Source organism: Cnephaeus nilssonii (assembly GCF_951640355.1).
Source record: "Cnephaeus nilssonii genome assembly, chromosome: 7".
Taxonomy (NCBI): domain Eukaryota; kingdom Metazoa; phylum Chordata; class Mammalia; order Chiroptera; family Vespertilionidae; genus Cnephaeus; species Cnephaeus nilssonii.
The window spans coordinates 85,725,275-85,745,466 of NC_137078.1; the positions used below are offsets into that span (position 1 = coordinate 85,725,275).

The window sequence follows — 20,192 nt, forward strand, 5'->3', positions numbered from 1 at the left end:
AGTATTAAAACCCATTTTCAGAACCCTTTCTTATTACAGAAGTTTTTACACATTTAACTCCCAACATTGGAACATAAGTGCTAAAAATCTTTAAGGCAGAGAAGCCCAAAACCTTTGAAAATAAACAAGATTAATCAATTACCATTACGACTATATTGTTCACAAAGACCCAAACCCACTGGAATTTCTTATTCTTGGACCTGCATCCACGTGGATGGAATCCTGTCTAAATAAACTGTATTTCAGATTAAACCCTTACATCCTTGATACCGGGCTCTTTCAGGTTTCTACAGGTAAAGCACAGTGACTGGCATCTAAGAAGCACTCACAATCAAATATTTGTTGAATGACTTAGCAGTGGCTCTGCCTTCTCTGGGAAGTGTCCAGAAATAAATCATTATAAATTCTGGCCCACCTTGCTTTGCAGAGGTCATTGTTATCTAGCCCTGGGTACAAAAGCAAACCTGAATTATTTCACCTCAGCAAATTTTCTTAAAATAGTTGATGTCTCATTTCTTCAAACTCCTTACACTCCAAATCTTGCATAAAATATACCAGACTCAAATAATACTAATAAATGGTACTAAAAGTGATGCTCAACAGGATCTCACGTTTATTGAGAAGTGATTAATGGTAAAAAGAAAGGCAATGCCCTTTCCTCATTGGATGAACAAGAAACTGAAGAAACATTCACTACACGTTTTACAATATTTTTCTCTTCCAAAATGCATTTCTGTAAACAAGTTTTTACCACTGTTCTTAGCTGTGAAATAAAATTAATCCTGACTCAATCAGTATAATGTACAAGAACAGAACATTTCTTAGGAATCCTAGTACTTTACTTTGAGTAACAAAGGGTCAGAGAAAATGAACCACCCTTAAAGACACAACCTTGGGTAACACTGTTAAATTCTCCAACACAAAAATTCTTCATAAAAATGTTCTTCCAGTTCGGAAGGGAAAAACCAAATTCCCCCTTTCTGGGGTGGAGGCAGGCCCATACCTTCAAAACTCAGGTGTTCTCCAAGTGCAAATGTCAAAATGGGGGGGAGGAAAGGGTTTAAAAATTAGAGAAAACTGTATGCACTTACGGACTTTAAAATCCGAAAACATAATAAAAAGACAAAGAAAAAAAAGCAGTATGCTCTGAAATCACAACCAAAACCAAAATAAAAGGGACATTTTTCACCTAAGCTACCTAGAGGGATTTTTTTAGTTTTTTTCTTTTTCTTTTTTTTTCCACTTTCCAGTTAAGTCCTATGTCTTTTGTGAAATTCCAATACTTAAACTGCAATTCTGCAATCGTCTCTGAAGTCAATGAAATTAAGAAAAAAGTCCTAATTTTCTTGAAGGTCATTTTTTTCCTCTTAGGGATATGCAGATGAAACCGTTGCTGTGGTCTGTGTAGAACTGCCTTTTATTTTCCACGGCCTTGACGTTCCTAGAGGTTAAAAAAAATTATGAAATGGTTAGTTAAAACTTATTTGATATGCTTAAGAATTAAACTTCACAGAATAACTCAAATGAAATTTAGTTATTTGTGTTAGGTAGAATATATCCCCACCAATAAAAGCGGACATTTGTTAATTCTGACCCAAGGATATTTTTTTCCATTGATTTAGAGAGTGGAAGGGAGGGAGAGAGGGGTGGAGGGAGAGAGAGAGAGACATTGATTGGTTGCCTCCTGCAACCCAGGTACGTGACGGGCAATAGGTATGCTGGACCACTAAACCACACCGGCCAGAGCAAGAAAAACCAACTTCTATGTCTTATATATTTTTTTTAATATATTTTATTGATTTTTTTAAAAATATATTTTATTGACTTTTTACAGAGAGGAAGAGATAGGGACAGAGTCAGAAACATCGATGAGAAAGAAACATCCATCAGCTGCCTCCTGCACACCCCCTACTGGGGATGTGTCCGCAACCAAGGTACATGCCCCTGACCGGAATCGAACCTGGGACCCTTCAGTCCACAGGCCAACGCTCTATCCACTGAGCCAAGCCAGTTTGGGCCTATGTCTTATATTTTAAACTAAAGTAGTAACATTCAAGCATTCCAATTAATACAAACTTTTATTTCACTCTAAAATTTCTTACATGATGCCCTAGCCAGTTTGGCTTAGTGAATACAGCATTGGCGCCCAAACTGAAGGGTCCTGGGTTCGATTCCGGTCAAGGGCATTACCTCGGTTGCAGGCTTGATCCCTGACCCAGTCCCAGTGCATACAGGAGGCAGCGAATCGATGTCTTCCCCCCGCCCCGCCCCCGCCTTCCACTCTCTCTAAAAAATCAATGGAAAAATACCCTCAGGTAAGGATTAAGAATGACAACAACAGGCCGAAATGGGTTTGGCTCAGTGGATAGATTATCGGCCTGCGGACTGAAGGGTCCCAGGTTCGATTCCGGTCAAGGGCATGTACCTTGGTTTCGGGTACAACCCCAGTAGGGGGTGTGCAGGAGGCAGCTGATCCATGTTTCTCTCTCATCGATGTTTCTAACTCCCTATCCCTCTCCCTAATCAATAAAATATATTTAAAAAAAAAAAAAGAATGACAACAACAAAAAGGTTAAAAATAAATAACATTTCTGACATGATTGATTAAAATATAGTATTCCGGCCAGCGGTTAAGCATGGATCTATGAACCAGCAGGTCAAGGTTCGATTCCCAGTCAGGGCACATGCCCAGGTTGAGGCTCGATCCCGTGTGGGGCGTGCAGGAGGGAACTGATCAGTGATTCTCTATCATTGATGTTTATGTATCTCTCTCCCTCTCCCTTTCTCTCTCAAATCAATAAAAATATATTATACTAAAAAATATTATTATCCTAAAAAAAAAAAACCTAGCCATATTAGTCATCCCATCTTAGTTTCAGAGTTTTAGATATATTTATAAGCCTCAATTTCCTTTTTTGTAAAGTGAGGATATGTATCTCTCACAGAGCTGTGGGAGATAATGAGCTAACATATAGAAAGCTTTTAGACCATAGCAGGCAAGAAAATTATCCTCTTCCCCTAGAGCAGTGGTTCTCAACCTTTCTAATGCCGCGACCCTTTAATACAGTTCATGTTGTGGTGACCCCCAACCATAAAATTATTTTCATTGATACTTCATAACTATAATTTTGCTACTGTTAATGAATCATAATGTAAATATCTGTGTTTTCCGATGGTCTTAGGCTCTACAGCAGCCGTTCTCAACCTGTGGGTCATGACCCACAGGTTGAGAACCACTAGCAGGGTCGCCTAAGACCATTGGAAAACACAGATCTTTACATTATGATTCATAACAGTAGCAAAATTACAGTTATGAAGTAGGAACGAAAATAATTTTATGGTTGGGAGTCACCACAAGATGAGGAACTGTATTAAAGGGTCGTGGCATTAGAAAGGTTGAGAACCACTGCCCTAGAGCAAGCATGTCAAACTCAGAGGCTAACACGGGCCAAATAAACAACGTTTAAGTTTATGTGGGCCACAAAAAAAAACAAAAGCTTCAATTTTCATATAAACATGGGTTTATTTCGATAGAGACATGCTGAACACAAAGGGCTGAAAGAAAAGAGTAATCGTTAACATAAAATAATAGAACATTTTAATAAAAATTAATAATTTTTCTTAAACAGACTTACCAGACACTGAATAACTACACAAATTAATAAGCGTAATGCAAATAAACCTAATTTTCTTCTCTGAAATCAAAATATTTCCTGTTGCGCACACCAAACAAGTCAGTACAAGACTAATGATGTGGCAATCAGCTGCCAAAATATTCACTGCTAGTATTAGTGGAGAGAAATGGTGCGCCTGCGCTTAAGGCGCGTAAGGGAAATGAATGCAACACAATTACAATAATCAGTCATTAGCGAACGTTACAGTTCATTATTAATAATTATGTATAACAGGATATTGTAAAAATTAAGTCATAAAATTTTTATTAAAACGTTTCTTACATAGTTATATTTGCTGGGCTGCCAAAATATTTGTTGTGGGCTCTGCATGAGGCCTACGGGCCTCGAGTTTGACATGCTTGCCCTAGAGCAGGCGTCCTCAAACTACAGCCCGCGGGCCACATGCGGGTGTTTTTGCCGTTTTGTTTTTTTACTTCAAAATAAGATATGTGCAGTGTGCATAGGAATTTATTCATAGTTTTTTTTTAAACTATAGTCCGGCCCTCCAACGGTCTGAGGGACAGTGAACTGGCCCCCTGTTAAAAAGTTTGAGGACCCCTGCCCTAGAGAGTTTAAAATCCACTTAGAGATGGGTTTTGACAACTGATTGCAATACCGAAGTTTTTCCTGAAATAAATCTAAATGCTCATTTCTTATTAAGAATCATTCTTTGTAAGCCTCTCATAAATCTATTCTAAACAGTTTTCCATGTCACACACTACTCATTTATTGAAAAATTTTTAAATATGACTCAATCCATGTGTCTTTTAAAAGCAAAAGCCTTAACTGGTTAGGAGCACAGGCCCGAACTTACACTTTATTCAGCAATCTAACTTTAGTCGAGTCACTTGCTCCCATTTACACTATGGTAACTACAGTTCTTAAGTTAAATATGATCCCTACTAAAAAGAATAGCAACTAGTATTTATGGGCTTCCATGTTCCAGGAACTGTACATAATAATGATCTTTGTAACCACCCCACAAAGACTGTATTATTCATACTTTAGATATACGAAAAGGAAAGCTTCAAAAAGATATTAACCGAAGTTACCTAAGAACCAAGATTCAAACCTAGGGCTATCTGGCTCTTTCTCTACACCATGTTGTTACAAATATTTATGTTAAAGTCAACAAAATTAACTGAGGCTTTGTGATGAATTGACTACCCTAAAACTAACCTGCTCCGTGAATATGAATACGGTAATATTATTTATTCAGAAAGCATTCATCTTTCTGTAATGTCCCACTTCACATCTCTGGATTTCAGGGATAAGCTCACCAACATACCAAGATCTGGGATATTGTTTTTTAAATACGTCATTTTGGATGGACACCATTTATCTAACTTCTCTTCTATTAATGATCAAGATCTACCTTTGACTTCAGGAATCTGGACTCTTCTTGATTAAATCTCATTCCTATGCTTTTATTACTCTTCAAGCCAAGAATGTCTAGCCTTCTGTCCTTCAAGATACAGTTCAAAATCTCTTCCCTTCTTTGAGACTTCCTTAGCCCCTGCAGCTTTCAATGTCCTTCCAAATCTGTATCCACAATTGAAAATTAAATGTAAAATTAGTCCCAACTCAATCAAAAGCTCCCAGAAAGCAAAGAGCAGGTCTTCAATTAACCTCACTCACAAACTACTTGTGAGTTTAGCAATGGATAATAAGTTACAATCAACTTCTAAATAAAATTCTAGTTCTCATCACATACACAAAAATTGTAACTGTGTTAAGTGATGGATATTAACTAAACATTGTGGTAATCATTTCTCTCTGTGTATATAAATATATGAAATCATTGTTATATACCTTAAACTAATACAATGTTATTATGTATGTCAACTGTATCTCAATAAAACTGGAAAAATATTCTGCCTATTACCTCTTATTTCAATGTAATATAACCCCAGGAATACAAGTAAACTTATATGCCCCAAATTATACTGATAAAAAAGAAAACCTAGATTTTGCCAAATCCATAAAGAAACATGTTTCTATATAAGTTCACCAGCATGCTTAATTAACTGCCATTTAGAATATAGTCAGAAGAAATTCTAAATAGCATTGTGTAATTGCATACTATGTCAACTCATTTTTTTAAAAATTTGTCCCTTTTCATGTGCTACCAAGTCCACAACTACCTGTGCTCAATTTTGCCTCAAACGTAACATAAACTAACTACTCCCGAATCTTGATACCATGATACCAAGAAGGCAACTATAACCTGTGCCCTAATGTAAACCTGTATGTTATTTTAAATTATGCAAATTACATACAAATGGCATTAGCTGCCTTAATCTCCTGCCCAAATACCAAGTAAGCATCACATTAGCACAATTAAGCAGGCTGACTAAATTGCTCTTCAAACCCTATATACACTATGTACTTTCCTATACATAGGAACCTTTCACTCAAAGGAAGCACTTTAACACTTCTCTTTGACATATCCAAATTGCCACCATCACTGTTCTTGCACTTTTGGCCACTATTTTTTTTAAAATATATTTTTATTGATTTCAAAGGGGAAGGGAGAGAGAGAAAGAGATACCAACATCAACGATGAGAGAGAATCACTGATTGGCTGCCTCCCGCAGGCCCCACACTGAGGATCGAGCCCAAAACCTGAGCATGTGCACCCTGACAGGGAATTAAACCATGACCTCCTGGTTCCTAGGTCGATGCTCAACCACTGAGCCACGCCCGCCGAGCTTGACCCACCATTAAGTAAGGGTGACTTGAACACAGGTGCTGTGATACCACAACAGCTGATCTTTTTTTTAACTTTTAAATTAGTTAACTTTCAATATTATTTTATACTAGAGGCCCAGTGAACAAAATTTGTGCACTGGGGGGGGGAGGGGAGGGGTGTCCCTCAGCCCAGCCTGCGCCCTCTTGCAATCCGGGATCCCTTGGGGGATGTCAGACTGCCGGTTTAGGCCCGATCCCAGCCTGGCCTGCGGGGATTGGGCCTAAACCAGCAATCGGACATCCCCTGAGGTATGTAGCAGCATACCAAGTGGCAAGTGGCCTGGGAGGAGCCAGAACTGGGGCCGGGCACCATGCCGCTCACACTCATCCCAGCCCACTGCACCTGCTGCCGCCATTCGGTAGTGCTGCCACGGAGTCAGGAGAGGCTCCCACCACTGCAGATGTGCTCGCCAGCAGTGAGCCCGGCTTCTGGCTGAGCAGTGCTCCCACTGTGGGAGTGCACTGACCACCAGGGGGCAGCTCCTGCCTTGAGCATCTGCCCCCTGGTGGTCAGTGCTCATCATAGCCACTGGTCAACCAGTTGTTCTGGTCATCTGGTCGTTCTGTTGTAACAGTCACTAAGGCTTTTATATATCTATAGATTAGTTTCATATGTACAGCATATTAGTTATATAATTATATACTTTACTAATTGTTCCCCCGATATTTCCAATACCCACTTGGCACCACATATAATTATACACTGTACTTTATATCCCCTGTGACTATTTTGTAAATACCAATTTGTACTTAACCCCTTTACGTTTTACACCCAGTCCCCCAACACCCCTCCCCTCTCACAATCATCAGTCTGTTCTCTTTGGCTGAGTGTTTCAATTTTGTTTTTATTTTATTCTTTAGAATCCACATATAAGGAAAATCATATGGTATTTGCCTTTCTCTGACTTATTTCACTTAGCATAACAACCTCTAGGTCCATCCGTGCTGCAACAGTACTAAGTGGCTAACATGTGTGTATTGCGGTATTAGCATACAAGCATGGATAGGCTGGACAAAGGGATGATTCATATGTCTTCCAGGATGGAGTGGGGCAGCATGAGATTTCATCACACCACTCATAACAGTGGCATGCAATTTGAAACTTATGAATTTTTATTTCTGGAATTTTCCATTTAACATTTTTGGACTGTAGCTGACTGCAGCTAACTGAAACCGTGGAAAAGTAAAATCACAGACAAGTGGGGACTACTGTACAGTTTTGATGTATACCCACACAAAAATAAGCTTATATATTTAGAGATAATAAAGATAACATCCATCTCAGAAATTATAAAAGATACTTAAGCATTCATACCATACTACCTTGAAAAGTAAACTTTAGCACCAATTAAAACACTATAGCCCAGACAGAGGGTGCACACAGGAAGCAGCCAATTGATGATTCTCTGTAATCATTGGTGTTCCATCCCCCTCTGAAATCAATAAAAATTTTTTTTTAATTTTTAAATAAAAAGATACTAAGGCTGAGAAGCTTACTTGCTCAAATCAGTGACAGTGGCAGATATAGTCTTCTTCTAGAGCCCCTAGTCTTTCCACTACTATACATATGATAGGTGTAGTACCTAAACATTTTTTTTTTTCAAAAATTTGATTTTAGAGAAGCGGGGGGGACGTCGATTTGCTGTTCCATGCATTCATTGGTTGCTTCTTGTATGTGCCCTGACCAGGAATCAAATCCGCAGCCTTGGCACATCTGGACGACACTCTAACCAACTGAGGTACTGAGCCAGGGCCTACCTAAACATTTTTTTAAAGGCCCATCAATGTAATATACTTAATAGAATCCCTTGCCACACCCCAAAAAAAACTGACTACTTTTAAAAATCTTAGTTTGGCCCTAGCCAGTTTGGCTCAGTGGATAGAGTGTCGTCGGCCTGAGGACTGAAGAGTCCTGGGTTCAATTCTGGTCAAGGGCACATGCCTGGGTTGCGGGCTTGATCCCCAGTGGGGGGCATGCAGGAGGCAGCCTATGGATGATTCTCTCTCATCATTGATGTTTCTCTCTCTCTCCCTCTTCCTTCCTCTATGAAATCAATAAAAATATTTATTTTTTAAAAATCTTAGTTTGGACAACTTCAGGATGTCTAGTGGCCCCTAAATCATAGAGCTTAAAATTATCTAACTCTAAAAAATTAATGTCCCTGCAAAAAGGAAGACACAATAAAAGGAATACTAAATGTAAAACTTAAAACATTAAACCCTTGCCCGGCCAGTGTGGTACAGTGGTTGAGCATCAACTTATGAACCAGGAGGTTGCTGGTTTGATTCCCAGTCAGGGCATGTGCCTGGGTTGCGGGCTCAATCCCCAGTAGGGGGCACGCAAGAAGCAACAGATCAATGACTCTCATCATTGATGTTTCTATCTCTCTCTCCTTTCATCTCTGAAGTCAATAAAAATATATGTAACACAAACAAACATTAAAGCCTCTCAGAAGTAGCCATATGCCTCTAAAGATATTGTAACATGAAGCTACATGTGTAGGATATTAAACTAAAGACACTGCTGCCTTATTTTTTTTTTTTAAATTTCAGAGAGGAAGTTAGAGGGAGTGAGAAACATCAATGATGAGAATTATTGATCAGCCGCCTCCTGCAACCCCCTACACTGGGGATTGAGCCCACAACCCGGGCATGTGCCCTTGACTGGAATTGAACCTGGGACCCTTCAGTCCTCAAGCCAATGATCTATCCACTGAGCCAAACCAGCTAGGGCGACACTGTCACCTTTTAATGGACAAAAAGTATAGGCAATTCACCAGAGGCTCATAATACTGACAGTTGATGAAAAGCCACTCAAAAGATCCTTTCAGCTTTAAAGTACTGAAAGGTACAGCCAGGCTTATCAGACACATGTGAATTCTAAATTGTTTCTCAAGATGAAGTCTTGAGACTAGCTAGGGCAGGACAATAGTACTAAGAAAACTTTAGAAATCAAACTTGCAAGAAAATAAGCATGAAGATTGAGCAGTGGAGGTTACACAAAACTTCACTGAGATACATAATCCTGGAGTACTCAAACTTGAAATACAAGAGAATCACCTACAGACCTGATAGAATTCAGATTCCAAGGCCTCAGCTCCAAAGAGACTCATTCAATAGCTGAGGGAAAACAAAAACCTGCAACGTAAGTGTTCCCAGATAGTAACTTATACAAACTGAATAACTTCTCTTCAGTCAATTCTAATTATGTAAGAAATACCTAGGGAGCTTACTAACTAAAATTTCTAGATTAAGTTTGGGGGCAGAGACTAGTTATCAGTATTTTTATAAATATTTTCCAGATGACTCAAAGTTTATTTTAAATCGTCAACATTTTTTTTTAAGCGCTCCACCCTGCTCCCCTCCCCATCACATTGCAGGCTTATGGACTACAAGTAAAGTAATGTGTCATAAAAGACTGAATTACCCAAGAACTTGTCTGGGTTCTACTTCTAGCCCTGCCATTAATCTTGCAGTTTGTGTATAAATGAGAGTGGGATAGACTAAATCCTTCCCATTCAATTTTTGTTTGGGATTTTTTATTGATTTCAGAGAGGAAGAGGGAGAGAGAAACATCAATGATAAGAGAGAATCATTGATCAGCTGCCTCCTGCACCTCCCACACTGGAGATCGAACCAGCAACCAACAGCAACTTTCACTAGGTTAGGTAGAGTAGATCCAATTCAATCCATTTTGATGCTCATGATGAGGAATGCTTCAACCCAAGTGCTCAATTACTAATGCTCTTCTGATACACCCACAAAGAGGTGACTGGCTACTGGCATCAGTAGGTAACAGAACATTAACTGTCTTAAATAATAAATGTAAAGATGCAGCAAGGTACAAGAACAAAAAAGACTTCTGGGTCAAAACAAATTTCAGCTCTTCTATAACCTATGTGTCTTGAAAAAGTTATTTCTTTTTTAATAACTTTCCTTTATATTATATTCTTTTTTTAATAACCCTAACCTGCTGCTCATCCCATATTCCTTATTCCTCAATTCCTTACCTGTAAAATGAAGATAATCTTAACTATTCTACAGGATTATGATAAGGGATTAAAGGTATGAAAATTGCCTAACATACAGATGTCCAAAATAATGGCTAAATATGGGTAAATACCTGAATTAGGGGGAAAAGCAGGATAAAACACTCTACAGAATATGATTATAACTGTATAAACCACTTGTGTAGGTAAAGAAGAGAAAGAAAAATGCCAAAATGAGAAAAATTTTGACTGATTTTTTTCACTTTTCTACACTTTTGTACTTTGGTTATACACTGGAACCTCGAACTTAATTTGTTCCAGAAAGCTGTTCAAGAAGTGATCTGTTCAAAAACTGAATCATTTTACCCCATTATACATAACGTAAATTGAGCCCTAGCTGGTTTTGCTCTGTGGAAAGAGTGTCAGCCAGTAGACTGAAGGGTCCCAGGATTCAGTTCCAGTCAAAGGCACATGCCCGGGTAGCAGGCTCGATCCTCAGTAGGGGGCATGCAGGAGGCAGTCAATCAATGATTCTCTCTCATCATTGATATATATATATATATCTCTCTCTCTCTCCCTCTGCCTTCCTCTAAAATCAATAAAATATATATATATAATAAAAAATAATATAAATTGAATTAATCCATTCCAGATCTCCAAATGATTTCCTGTTTTAACCTTATATACAGTGCATATCTAGTATCTATAATATCTATAATAATAAAAGCATAATATGCTAATTAGACCAGACAGCCGAACGACTTTCCGGACAAAGCCGCAGGGGCTGAGGCAGAGGCGGTTAGGGGCAAGCAGGCATGCAAAATGGTTAGGGCAATGAGGCAGGCAAGGTAAGTGGTTAGGGGCAATCAGGCAGGCAAACGAGCAGTTAGGGGCGATCAGGCAGGCAAGCAGGCAGAGGCAGTTAGGGACGATCAGGCAGGCAGGCAGAGTGGTTAGGGGCGATCAGGCAGGCAGGCAGGCAGGAGAGTGGTTAGAGCCAGTGGTCCCAGATTACTAAGAGGGATGTCCAACTACCGGTTTAGGCTTGATCCCTAAACCGGCAGTCAGACATCACCCGAGGGGTCCCCAGATTGCGAGAAGGTGCAGGCCGGGCTGAAGGACCCCCTCCCCTGCCCCTGTGCACAAATTTCATGCACCAGGCCTCTAGTAATCTAGTAAAAAAAAAAAAACCTTCTTTTCTTAAATTTATCAAAATCACTTTCAGCACTAATTCCAGGGGTGTCTTTCAGGTCAGAATGCAGCATCTTTGCTTGTTCATATATCACTGCCTCCGAAATGGCTGTCACTGGCTAACTGCTTTTCATTAATTCAAATCAACAGTTTTTCTACCTTTTCAATTGCCTGTGTTCATTGTCTCTTTCACACCCTTAGCAACATTAACACTCTTGATGGCCTCTTTATGTCTTAAAATTATGCTAATCATGATTTCACCAACAACAAAAGCATTCTCTCCTTTGTTGCCTGAGAGATGCTTTTTGCCATGCTAAGATATCAGCATGAAGGGGTTGTCAGGTCGAAAGAGAAAGTTTGGTTCCACAACAGACATTTTTTCTGTGAACAACTTGGTCAGAAACAGAATTGTTCTAGATGGGAGATGTTTGAGGGTTGACTGTATTTTACTATGAAAAACAAATGCAAAGACAAAAATTTAGAGATATAAAATTTACAGAGCACGTTTTTTTACATGTAAAAACACTTTTAAAAGTTCTATATGCTATCCACACAGATTATCAAAAAAGTTCACATGAACCCAAAAGCTTACATAAGTCTACCTTTCCTAAATGGCTTCATGGTTACACAAGAGATATGGCCAAATGTTTAACTGACATATGTAAAAGAATACTAATTACCTCATAAGAACCACCACATATTGCAATGGCAGTAAGTGCAAATGAGTTAGAAGAATAACTACCTGCCTCTTCACTTTCCCCTCCATATCCAATAGTTCAAACTTGAGGGTTAGCCATTTTCTTCCTTCATCTTTCCACTATCTTTTCCTATCCATCCTTCCAGACACAACTCAAACCCAGTCTTCCATAAAAATGTCTTAATCCCACCCTAATTGGTCTTGCGATTCTTTTCCTCCGCACTTGGGTCTCATAATGTAAAACTACCACTTTAATATACTGTCCTATACTGTTTCATTTATGATATCATCTCATAACTTGGTATCTTCTCCCGATGACTAACTGGACTAAAATTAGTTCAATGAGGAATTGTTTATTCAGGAAGGGATGAAAACCATTAGGGTATTATTTATTGAGCTAGTTGTTGTAACTAGAAGAATTTGGTCCACAGGAAATGGTAGCAGCATGTTTCAGACATGACACACTAAAGTTCAATCTGCAATAATATTTTCTCCATCACTTTAAGTCTAAACAATCAATAAAAATCAAGTCCTGGTTTGTATATAGCATTTGCCAATTTCCATGGTGTAAACAAAATGGCTGATTTCAAATATCAATGTGGTATCATTGAATGTGGGGTTGTGGAAAGATGTACAACAGCAGGGGGTTATTTTGTGTGTGTGTTTTTTAAATGTTTTTATTGATTTTTATAGAGGAAGGGAGAGGGGGAGAGACATAGAAACATCAATGATGAGAGACAATCATTGACCGGCTGCCTCCAGCACACCCCACATTGGGGATCAAGCTGGCAACCCAGGCATGTGCCCTGACAGGGAATCGAACCCGTGACCTCCTGGTTCATAGGTTGATGCTCAACCATTGATCCACGCCCACCGGGCTACAATAGCAGTTTTATATATTGATGCAATAGATGTAAATTACCCCAAAGGTAATGAATTTGAATATTTATTATGGTTTAATGGTAATAATAATTATATTTTATGTTTCTATAGTTTAATGGTAATTTATATTACAAATAATAATTTATATTGTAATTTAACATAACACCTTTTATTTAGCACAATGTATTTAATTTTAAGTTTATGTAATTTCTTTCATAATAACCATGTTTAACAACCAGCTTGCTAAAATTCTTAAAAGCTAAACAGTTGGCCCACAATTAGCCAGCTCCAACCCATCATTGGACTTCCACTGAAATACCAACACCACAACATATTAGCTATGAGACCCTGTATAAATAACTCTTTGAGTCTGCTTCCCCTTCTGAAATATGAGAATGATATATTAGATGTGATAGCTAAACTTTATGTGCACTACGCTCCAAGCACTTATATGTGCCAAGCACTGTGCTATCCTGAGTGATTACTCATTCTATTTGACATGGTTCAAATGTTATTTACTCCACGAAGCCTTTCTTAATTTTCCCAAATTTATCACTGTTCTCCAGAAAACCACATTTCTTCATGCCTCTATTACAGTTCTTTTAAAAATATATATTTCATTGATTTTTTTACGGAGAGGAAGGGAGAGGGATAAAGAGTTAGAAACATCAATGAAAGAGAATCATTGATCCGCTGCCTCTTGCACACCTCCTACTGGGGATGTGTCTGCAACCAAGGTACATGCCCTTGACTGGAATCGAACCTGGGACCTTTCAGTCCGCAGGCCGATGCTCTATCCACTGAGCCAAACCGGTTAGGGCTCTATTACAGTTCTTAACCCATATTTTATTCATTCCGTTGTCCTCCTAAAAATGCTGTCTGGCCCTAAGGCAGGGATGGTACCTTGTTTATCTAACTCAGCAATTAACAAAAACATTTATTGAAAGATGGATACAGCCCTAGCTGGTTTGGCTCAGTGGATAGAGTGTCGACCTGCGGACTGAAGGGTCCCGGGTTCAATTCCAGTCAAGGGCATAATCCCCAGTAGGGGGTGTGCAGGAGGCAGCCTATCAGTGATTTCCTGTCATCATTGATGTTTCTATTTCTTTCTCCCTCTCCCTTCCTCTCTGAAGTCAATAAAAATATACTTTTAAAAAAGAAAGAAAGATGGATACAAATAAAGGGCATGGTTCAAAGAGATACAAATTCAGTATCACCTATTTTCTAGACCTCCTTTAAGGAAGCTGCAGGAAGGCATTTTATCAGCCGAAAAGCAAGGAAAGTGATGAGTAATACAAATAGAATTTCCTCAACCCTTTTGGTAGAGAAACAAGTAAATTCTGCAAGACAGAAGTAGATATAGGCAGCCTTAGAATTTTACAAAAGTTCAGTTTTGTCATTCCAATTTAAAAAGGATGTCCACTAGTTTTCAAGAAGTAATTTAAAACAGCAGCAGAGCCCTGACCGGTTTGGCTCAGTGGATAGAGTGTCGGCCTGCAGACTGAAGTGTCCCAGGTTCGATTCCGGTCAAGGGCATGTACCTTGGTTGCGGGCACATCCCCAGTAAGGGGAGTGCAGGAGGCAGCTGATTGATGTTTCTAACTCTCTATCCCTCTACCTTCCTCTCTGTAAAAAATCAATAAAATAAAATATATATTGATTTTTTACAGAGAGGAAGGTAGAGGGATAGAGAGTTAGAAACATCGATGAGAGAGAAACATCAATCAGCTGCCTCCTGCACACCCCTTACTGGGGATGTGCCCGCAACCAAGGTACATGCCCTTGACCGGAATCGAACCTGGGACACTTCAGTCTGCAGGCCGACACTCTATCCACTGAGCCAAACCGGTTTCGGCAATAAAATATATTTTAAAAAATAAAACAGCAGCAGAGAAGGGAAATGCTAAATGGGAAGAAACAATACCCATGGTTATTTATTTCCTATGGACTTAAGAAAACAATATAATTGGCTAAAGTATTGTTTTCTTCCTCTGACTTTTGTATCACTAAAACTTGGCTATTTTTAAAATTTTTCTAAGATTAAAAATGGAACCAAGGTGATTACTTTAAATGTTTCTCAACAGGGGGCAAATGCCCAAATTAAAGGGTTAGGACAATGGTCGGCAAACTCAGCCAAATATCAACAGTACGACAATTGAAATTTCTTTTGAGAGCCAAATTTTTTAAACTTAAACAACTTCTAACTGCCGCTTCTTCAAAATAGACTCGCCCAGGCTGTGGTATTTTGTGGAAGAGCCACACTCAAGGGGCCAAAGAGCCAAACTCGCGAGCCGCAGTTTGCCGACCACAGGGTTAGGATAAGGAAAAAATGGCTCTAAGAAAAATAAAAACCCTGTCCTGACCAGTGTTGCTCAATGGTTGGAGTGTTGGTCCACACAGCCAGGATTTGTGGGTTCAATTCCCAGTCAGGGGCATGTGCCTGAGTTGTGGGTTCACTCCCCACCCTTAGTGGAGATGTTTGGGGGAGGGTGCAGCCGGTTGATGTGTCTCTCTCTGAAGAGCAATGGAGGAAATATCCTCAGGTTAGAATTGGCAGGGGAAGCCCTGGCCAGGTAGCTCAATTGGTTAGAGTGTCATCCCGATACTTCAACTTGGGAGTTTAATCCCCGGTCAGTTCACATATAAGAATCAACCAATGTATGTATAAATAAGTGGGACAACAAATTGATGTTGCTCTCTCTCCTTCCTTTCTAGCCTCAAGTCCTTATTTTTTATATGTAGTAAGTAATTGGGTCAGAAATTATAGAACAGAAACAATAACTTTCAAAAAGAGACCTATTTAGCAGCTTCAATTCCTCTTCCATGACCTCAAATGTTATCTGGGGCCAGCTAATCCTCTTGTCCTTGGTTTCTCTGAACTACATTATCCCATGTATTAATCTTTCCTATAACATCCTATCCTATATAATAAAAGGGTAATATGCAAATTGACCCTAACGGCAGAATGGCAGAACGACAGGTCGCTATGACACGCACTAACCACCAGGGAGCAAATGCTCAACCGTCTGGTGGTCAGTGTGCTCCCACAGGGGGAGCTCTGCTCAGCCACAAGCCAAGCCTCTCCCACCTCCTTGGCAGCACTTGGCTTAGGCCCGCTGCCATCAGTCGGACATCCCACAAGGGCTCCCGGGCTGCCAGAGGGTTGTCTGACTGCCAGCTTAGGCCCGATCCCCCAGGGAGCAGGCCTAAGCCGGCAGGTAGACATCCCCCGAGGAGTCCTGGACTGTGAGAAGGTACAGGCCGTGCTGAGGGACACTGGGACTCTAGTATCTAATAAAAGATCTTTCAGTTTCTTCTTTAAACCCTTCATTTTTAGAACATTCTCCCTTTAACTTGTATCCATTGGTTCTAGTGCTATCTTTGGCATAGAGAATAAACCCACCAGCAGAGCTTTAAAAGCATTTTATAACAGCTACTATGTTTCCCTTCGAAATGACCTCTTCTAAGCTAAACATTCCATCAAACACTAAGAAACTATTATGATGAGAAATAAGATAACACATATGAAACATATTGTGGGAAGTGACATATATGTATTCAGTAATGATAACTATTATTACCACATACTGATACACCTTTACTTCCAAACAAGCTTCCCATCACTTTCCATGGAAAGATCACATCAAAGAGCTGCTTCATCCTGATTCAAATTAGACTTTACTCCTAATTCTTTTAAACTCTCAATACTTTTTCAAGCCAACTTTATACTTGACCTTAGATTTCTTCTGTATCAAATTAAGTGCATACACATTTCATTCAATTCCCTTCTATTAATCTAATCTTCAAACTTCCCTCCTAGGAAACACATTCCACAAATGCCAATTAGACCTTTCTTGTTCAAGTTATATCTATACAGTGTCACAGATTTGGGCTGTTTATGAACCACTCTTCCCAAACACCTATCTTCTATACATCTTCAAGATTCAGCTAAGAGATCACTTCTTCCAGGATTTTTCTATGACCAATCCACCCACATCCCAGGCTGGGCTTGGCAATCTTCAAGCTTCCAAATTGGCACCCTGTACATACCTTGAAAATATACTTTCTGTTTTACACTGTTACCTGTGCCACTAATGTAAGGCTCTCTCATAGTTACTATAGAAACTCCTGGTCTAGTACACAGTAAAGTTGTTCAAAAAATAAAAATAAAAAGCTTCATCTCAATTCTTAAACAGCGTAATAAATTTTAAGTATATCCAAATACACTCCAAATTACCATATCTTTAGGTCTTCTACTTGGGAAATTTAAGAGGATTTTAAGAAATCCTCTTATTCTCACCTAATAGCAAAGATTTTTTTAAACATACACCTTGAGCTGCTGTCACCATAACCACATCTTCTTTAGATCTGTCTTTCTCCCGTCTCCCCTTAGCTTTCCAGTTATTAAAAAAAAATTATTTACCCAAGTGCCTTATTGAGTATAACATTGGGCTAGGATTTAAGAAAATTATGCAGTTCCTACTCCCCTCTACTAACATTATGAGGCTTATAAAAAAAAATTATCATTAATGCAGGACTATTCCAAATAATGCCAGACTATTCCAAAGTTGAGACAAAGGGAGTTATTAACGCACTGTTGTCTTCTTCTAACAGCTGACAATAATTCTCTCAAATTTTCTTCAGAATGAAAAAGGCCCATATGGCAATATATTAGCACAACCAAGATCTTCAAAAAGCATATATCCTTTGACCCAGTAATAACACTAAAGGATAGATGTGAATCAATATTTATATTAATGTTCACTGCAGTGATCATTTTATTTTAGATGGAACAAATTATTGAAGAGCTGACGTACTCAACAATTAAGAACTAATAAAGTATAAGAGAATACTATGAAGTCCATCAAAAGTGATGTCACAGAATATGTAACAATTGGAAAGGTTCTAAGCAAACACAGGTTACAAATTGTATCTATTGTATACAACAAAGCAGACCACATGTCAGAATTTTCAAGCCAGACAGCTCTAATGCTTGAAGGTTCTATGATTACTGAATTATATCATGTGACAGAAGAAGTCAGTAATAATGCTAGGCAAAAATGGCTATAATTTTGCTTCAGTGTGCTCTGCCAAGATACATGCCCAATCTCAAAACTTTGGAACAGCTGTGACATCATTTTCAGGATGAAGGTTAAGTATTTTCCTACATACTGAATTACCATGCCCATTTGGCATGAAGATTTTTTGCAATCTTGTAAATAATACAAAGGCACACACACAAACACCAAACCTAAGAAAGCTATCTACTGCCCCAATGAGCTGTCGGTCCCATTCTCATCAAACCTGTTTTGTCTTGGAAGCCTAGCAAAGACTAAAACGATAGTTTACAGTCACTTATGTAAGGATGTTAAAGAAAACAGTGGGCAACAGAGGAGTAAAGTAATACTGACTGAAATGATAACAGACCTTCCTGAAAGCCCAATAAAGCTCTTACAGAAGGTAAACTAAAAAGTAATCTGACACATATAATCAAAGCTTTATTTTTTTTTCTGGTGATTTGTTCCCCAACCTGAGAACAATTAAAATACTCCAAGGCCTTTGTGGAATGGTTTTTAAGAAAGATCCATTAGTTAACTTCATAAAGACCCTAAATATTATCATATTCACTATTAAAACATAAGACTGGTCAATTTCAAAATATGAATCTTAACACCTACTTATGAAGTTCAATTATCATGCACTGAACCACTCAAGTGAATTTAATACCAATACATACTTGATTAAAAGTTTACATAAATTAACAGTCCTCTTGCTACTTCATTTTTAAACCAGTTTCTCCATGGTTCTAACACATAATACCAGTTTACCTTACTATCTACATTTCTAAAATTATTCCTGTCTCTGCTTTCCTGCTTTTAATCACAAGATGCTTGCAGATGAAAGAAAACTAATAATGAGATAGATATTATGCATGTTTCACATGGTTAAAACCAAGCACCTGGACACCCCTTCCACCTTAAAAATCTGTCATGCCTCTACATGGTGCCAAAAGGTCATATCATCCTTCCTTGTATCTCTAGAAACAGGTATCTGTGAAGACATCTTTAGAGTCTTTCAGATGTCTGGCAAAAATAACCACTAAACTATCTTTTTCTACAAGATTATTGAAGATTTTAAGTTAAACTGTTAAACTTTGGGGAAAAGAAGAGTTTAAAGGACTAAAAAGGATAAAGTTTCTGACAGCCAACTTTTTGTTAATCTGGCTCTATATCCCCAGTACTTTTGGCATCACTGACAAGTGTATCTCCATTTATTTGTCTGTACACGTTAGAATATAAAATGGCAACCATTATACTTTAGTTGAACAACTATGCACCTCTGATCCTGTGTTAAGGAGGTGAAAAATCTACCAAAGAGCCCTCCTCCCACTGTTCAAAGGAGTAAGTTTTTATAGAGGCATAACAAATGCCTCAGTTTCTACATCAAATATATGATACCTATGAATTCATAACAAATTTAAGAAAAATTTATTTACATAAGCTTGTTAGGTTTTGTTTTTATTTTTAATTAAATTTATTGGGGTGACATTGGTTAATAAAATTATGTTTCAGGTGTACAATTCTATAATACATCATCTGTATATTGTATTGTGTATTCACCACCTCAAGTCAAGTCTCCTTCCATCACCATTTATTCTTATACCCTCTTCTACCTCCTCCCATCCCCACCCCCGGGGCTTTTTTTATTTTATATTTAAGGCTAACTACTCAGGATTCTCTCAATCATTCATTTACAGATCTTTTTTTAAAATTTCCTCCTTGCCCATAATCTTTCTACATATTATGTATGTCTAAATCCTATGTAATATATGACGTACCCTAACCAGTATTTTATCCTTCTTTTATGGTCCTGAAGTTTACATTCACTCAGTACACAAGGACCAAGCAGCATTACCAACTCTTTAGTTTGTATCTATTCTCCATCACTCTAACCAAGATTCCCACTTGTTACAAATGAAACAAGAGAAAGCAACTCTTTAGAAATACA

General features: G+C 38.5%; 1 protein-coding gene across 1 annotated transcript in view; it reads right to left on the minus strand.

Annotated features, from left to right (window-relative positions):
• Nucleotides 1–590: 590 nt before the first annotated feature.
• The window catches only part of YTHDF2 (YTH N6-methyladenosine RNA binding protein F2), a 28,368-nt gene continuing 8,766 nt past the window's right edge, over nt 591–20,192 (minus strand). Inside the window, exon 5 of the mRNA XM_079777203.1 lies at nt 591–1,441. Within this exon, the coding sequence (XP_079633329.1) occupies nt 1,418–1,441 (24 nt within the window). The 3' untranslated portion in view covers nt 591–1,417. The remainder of the gene's footprint in view (nt 1,442–20,192) is intronic.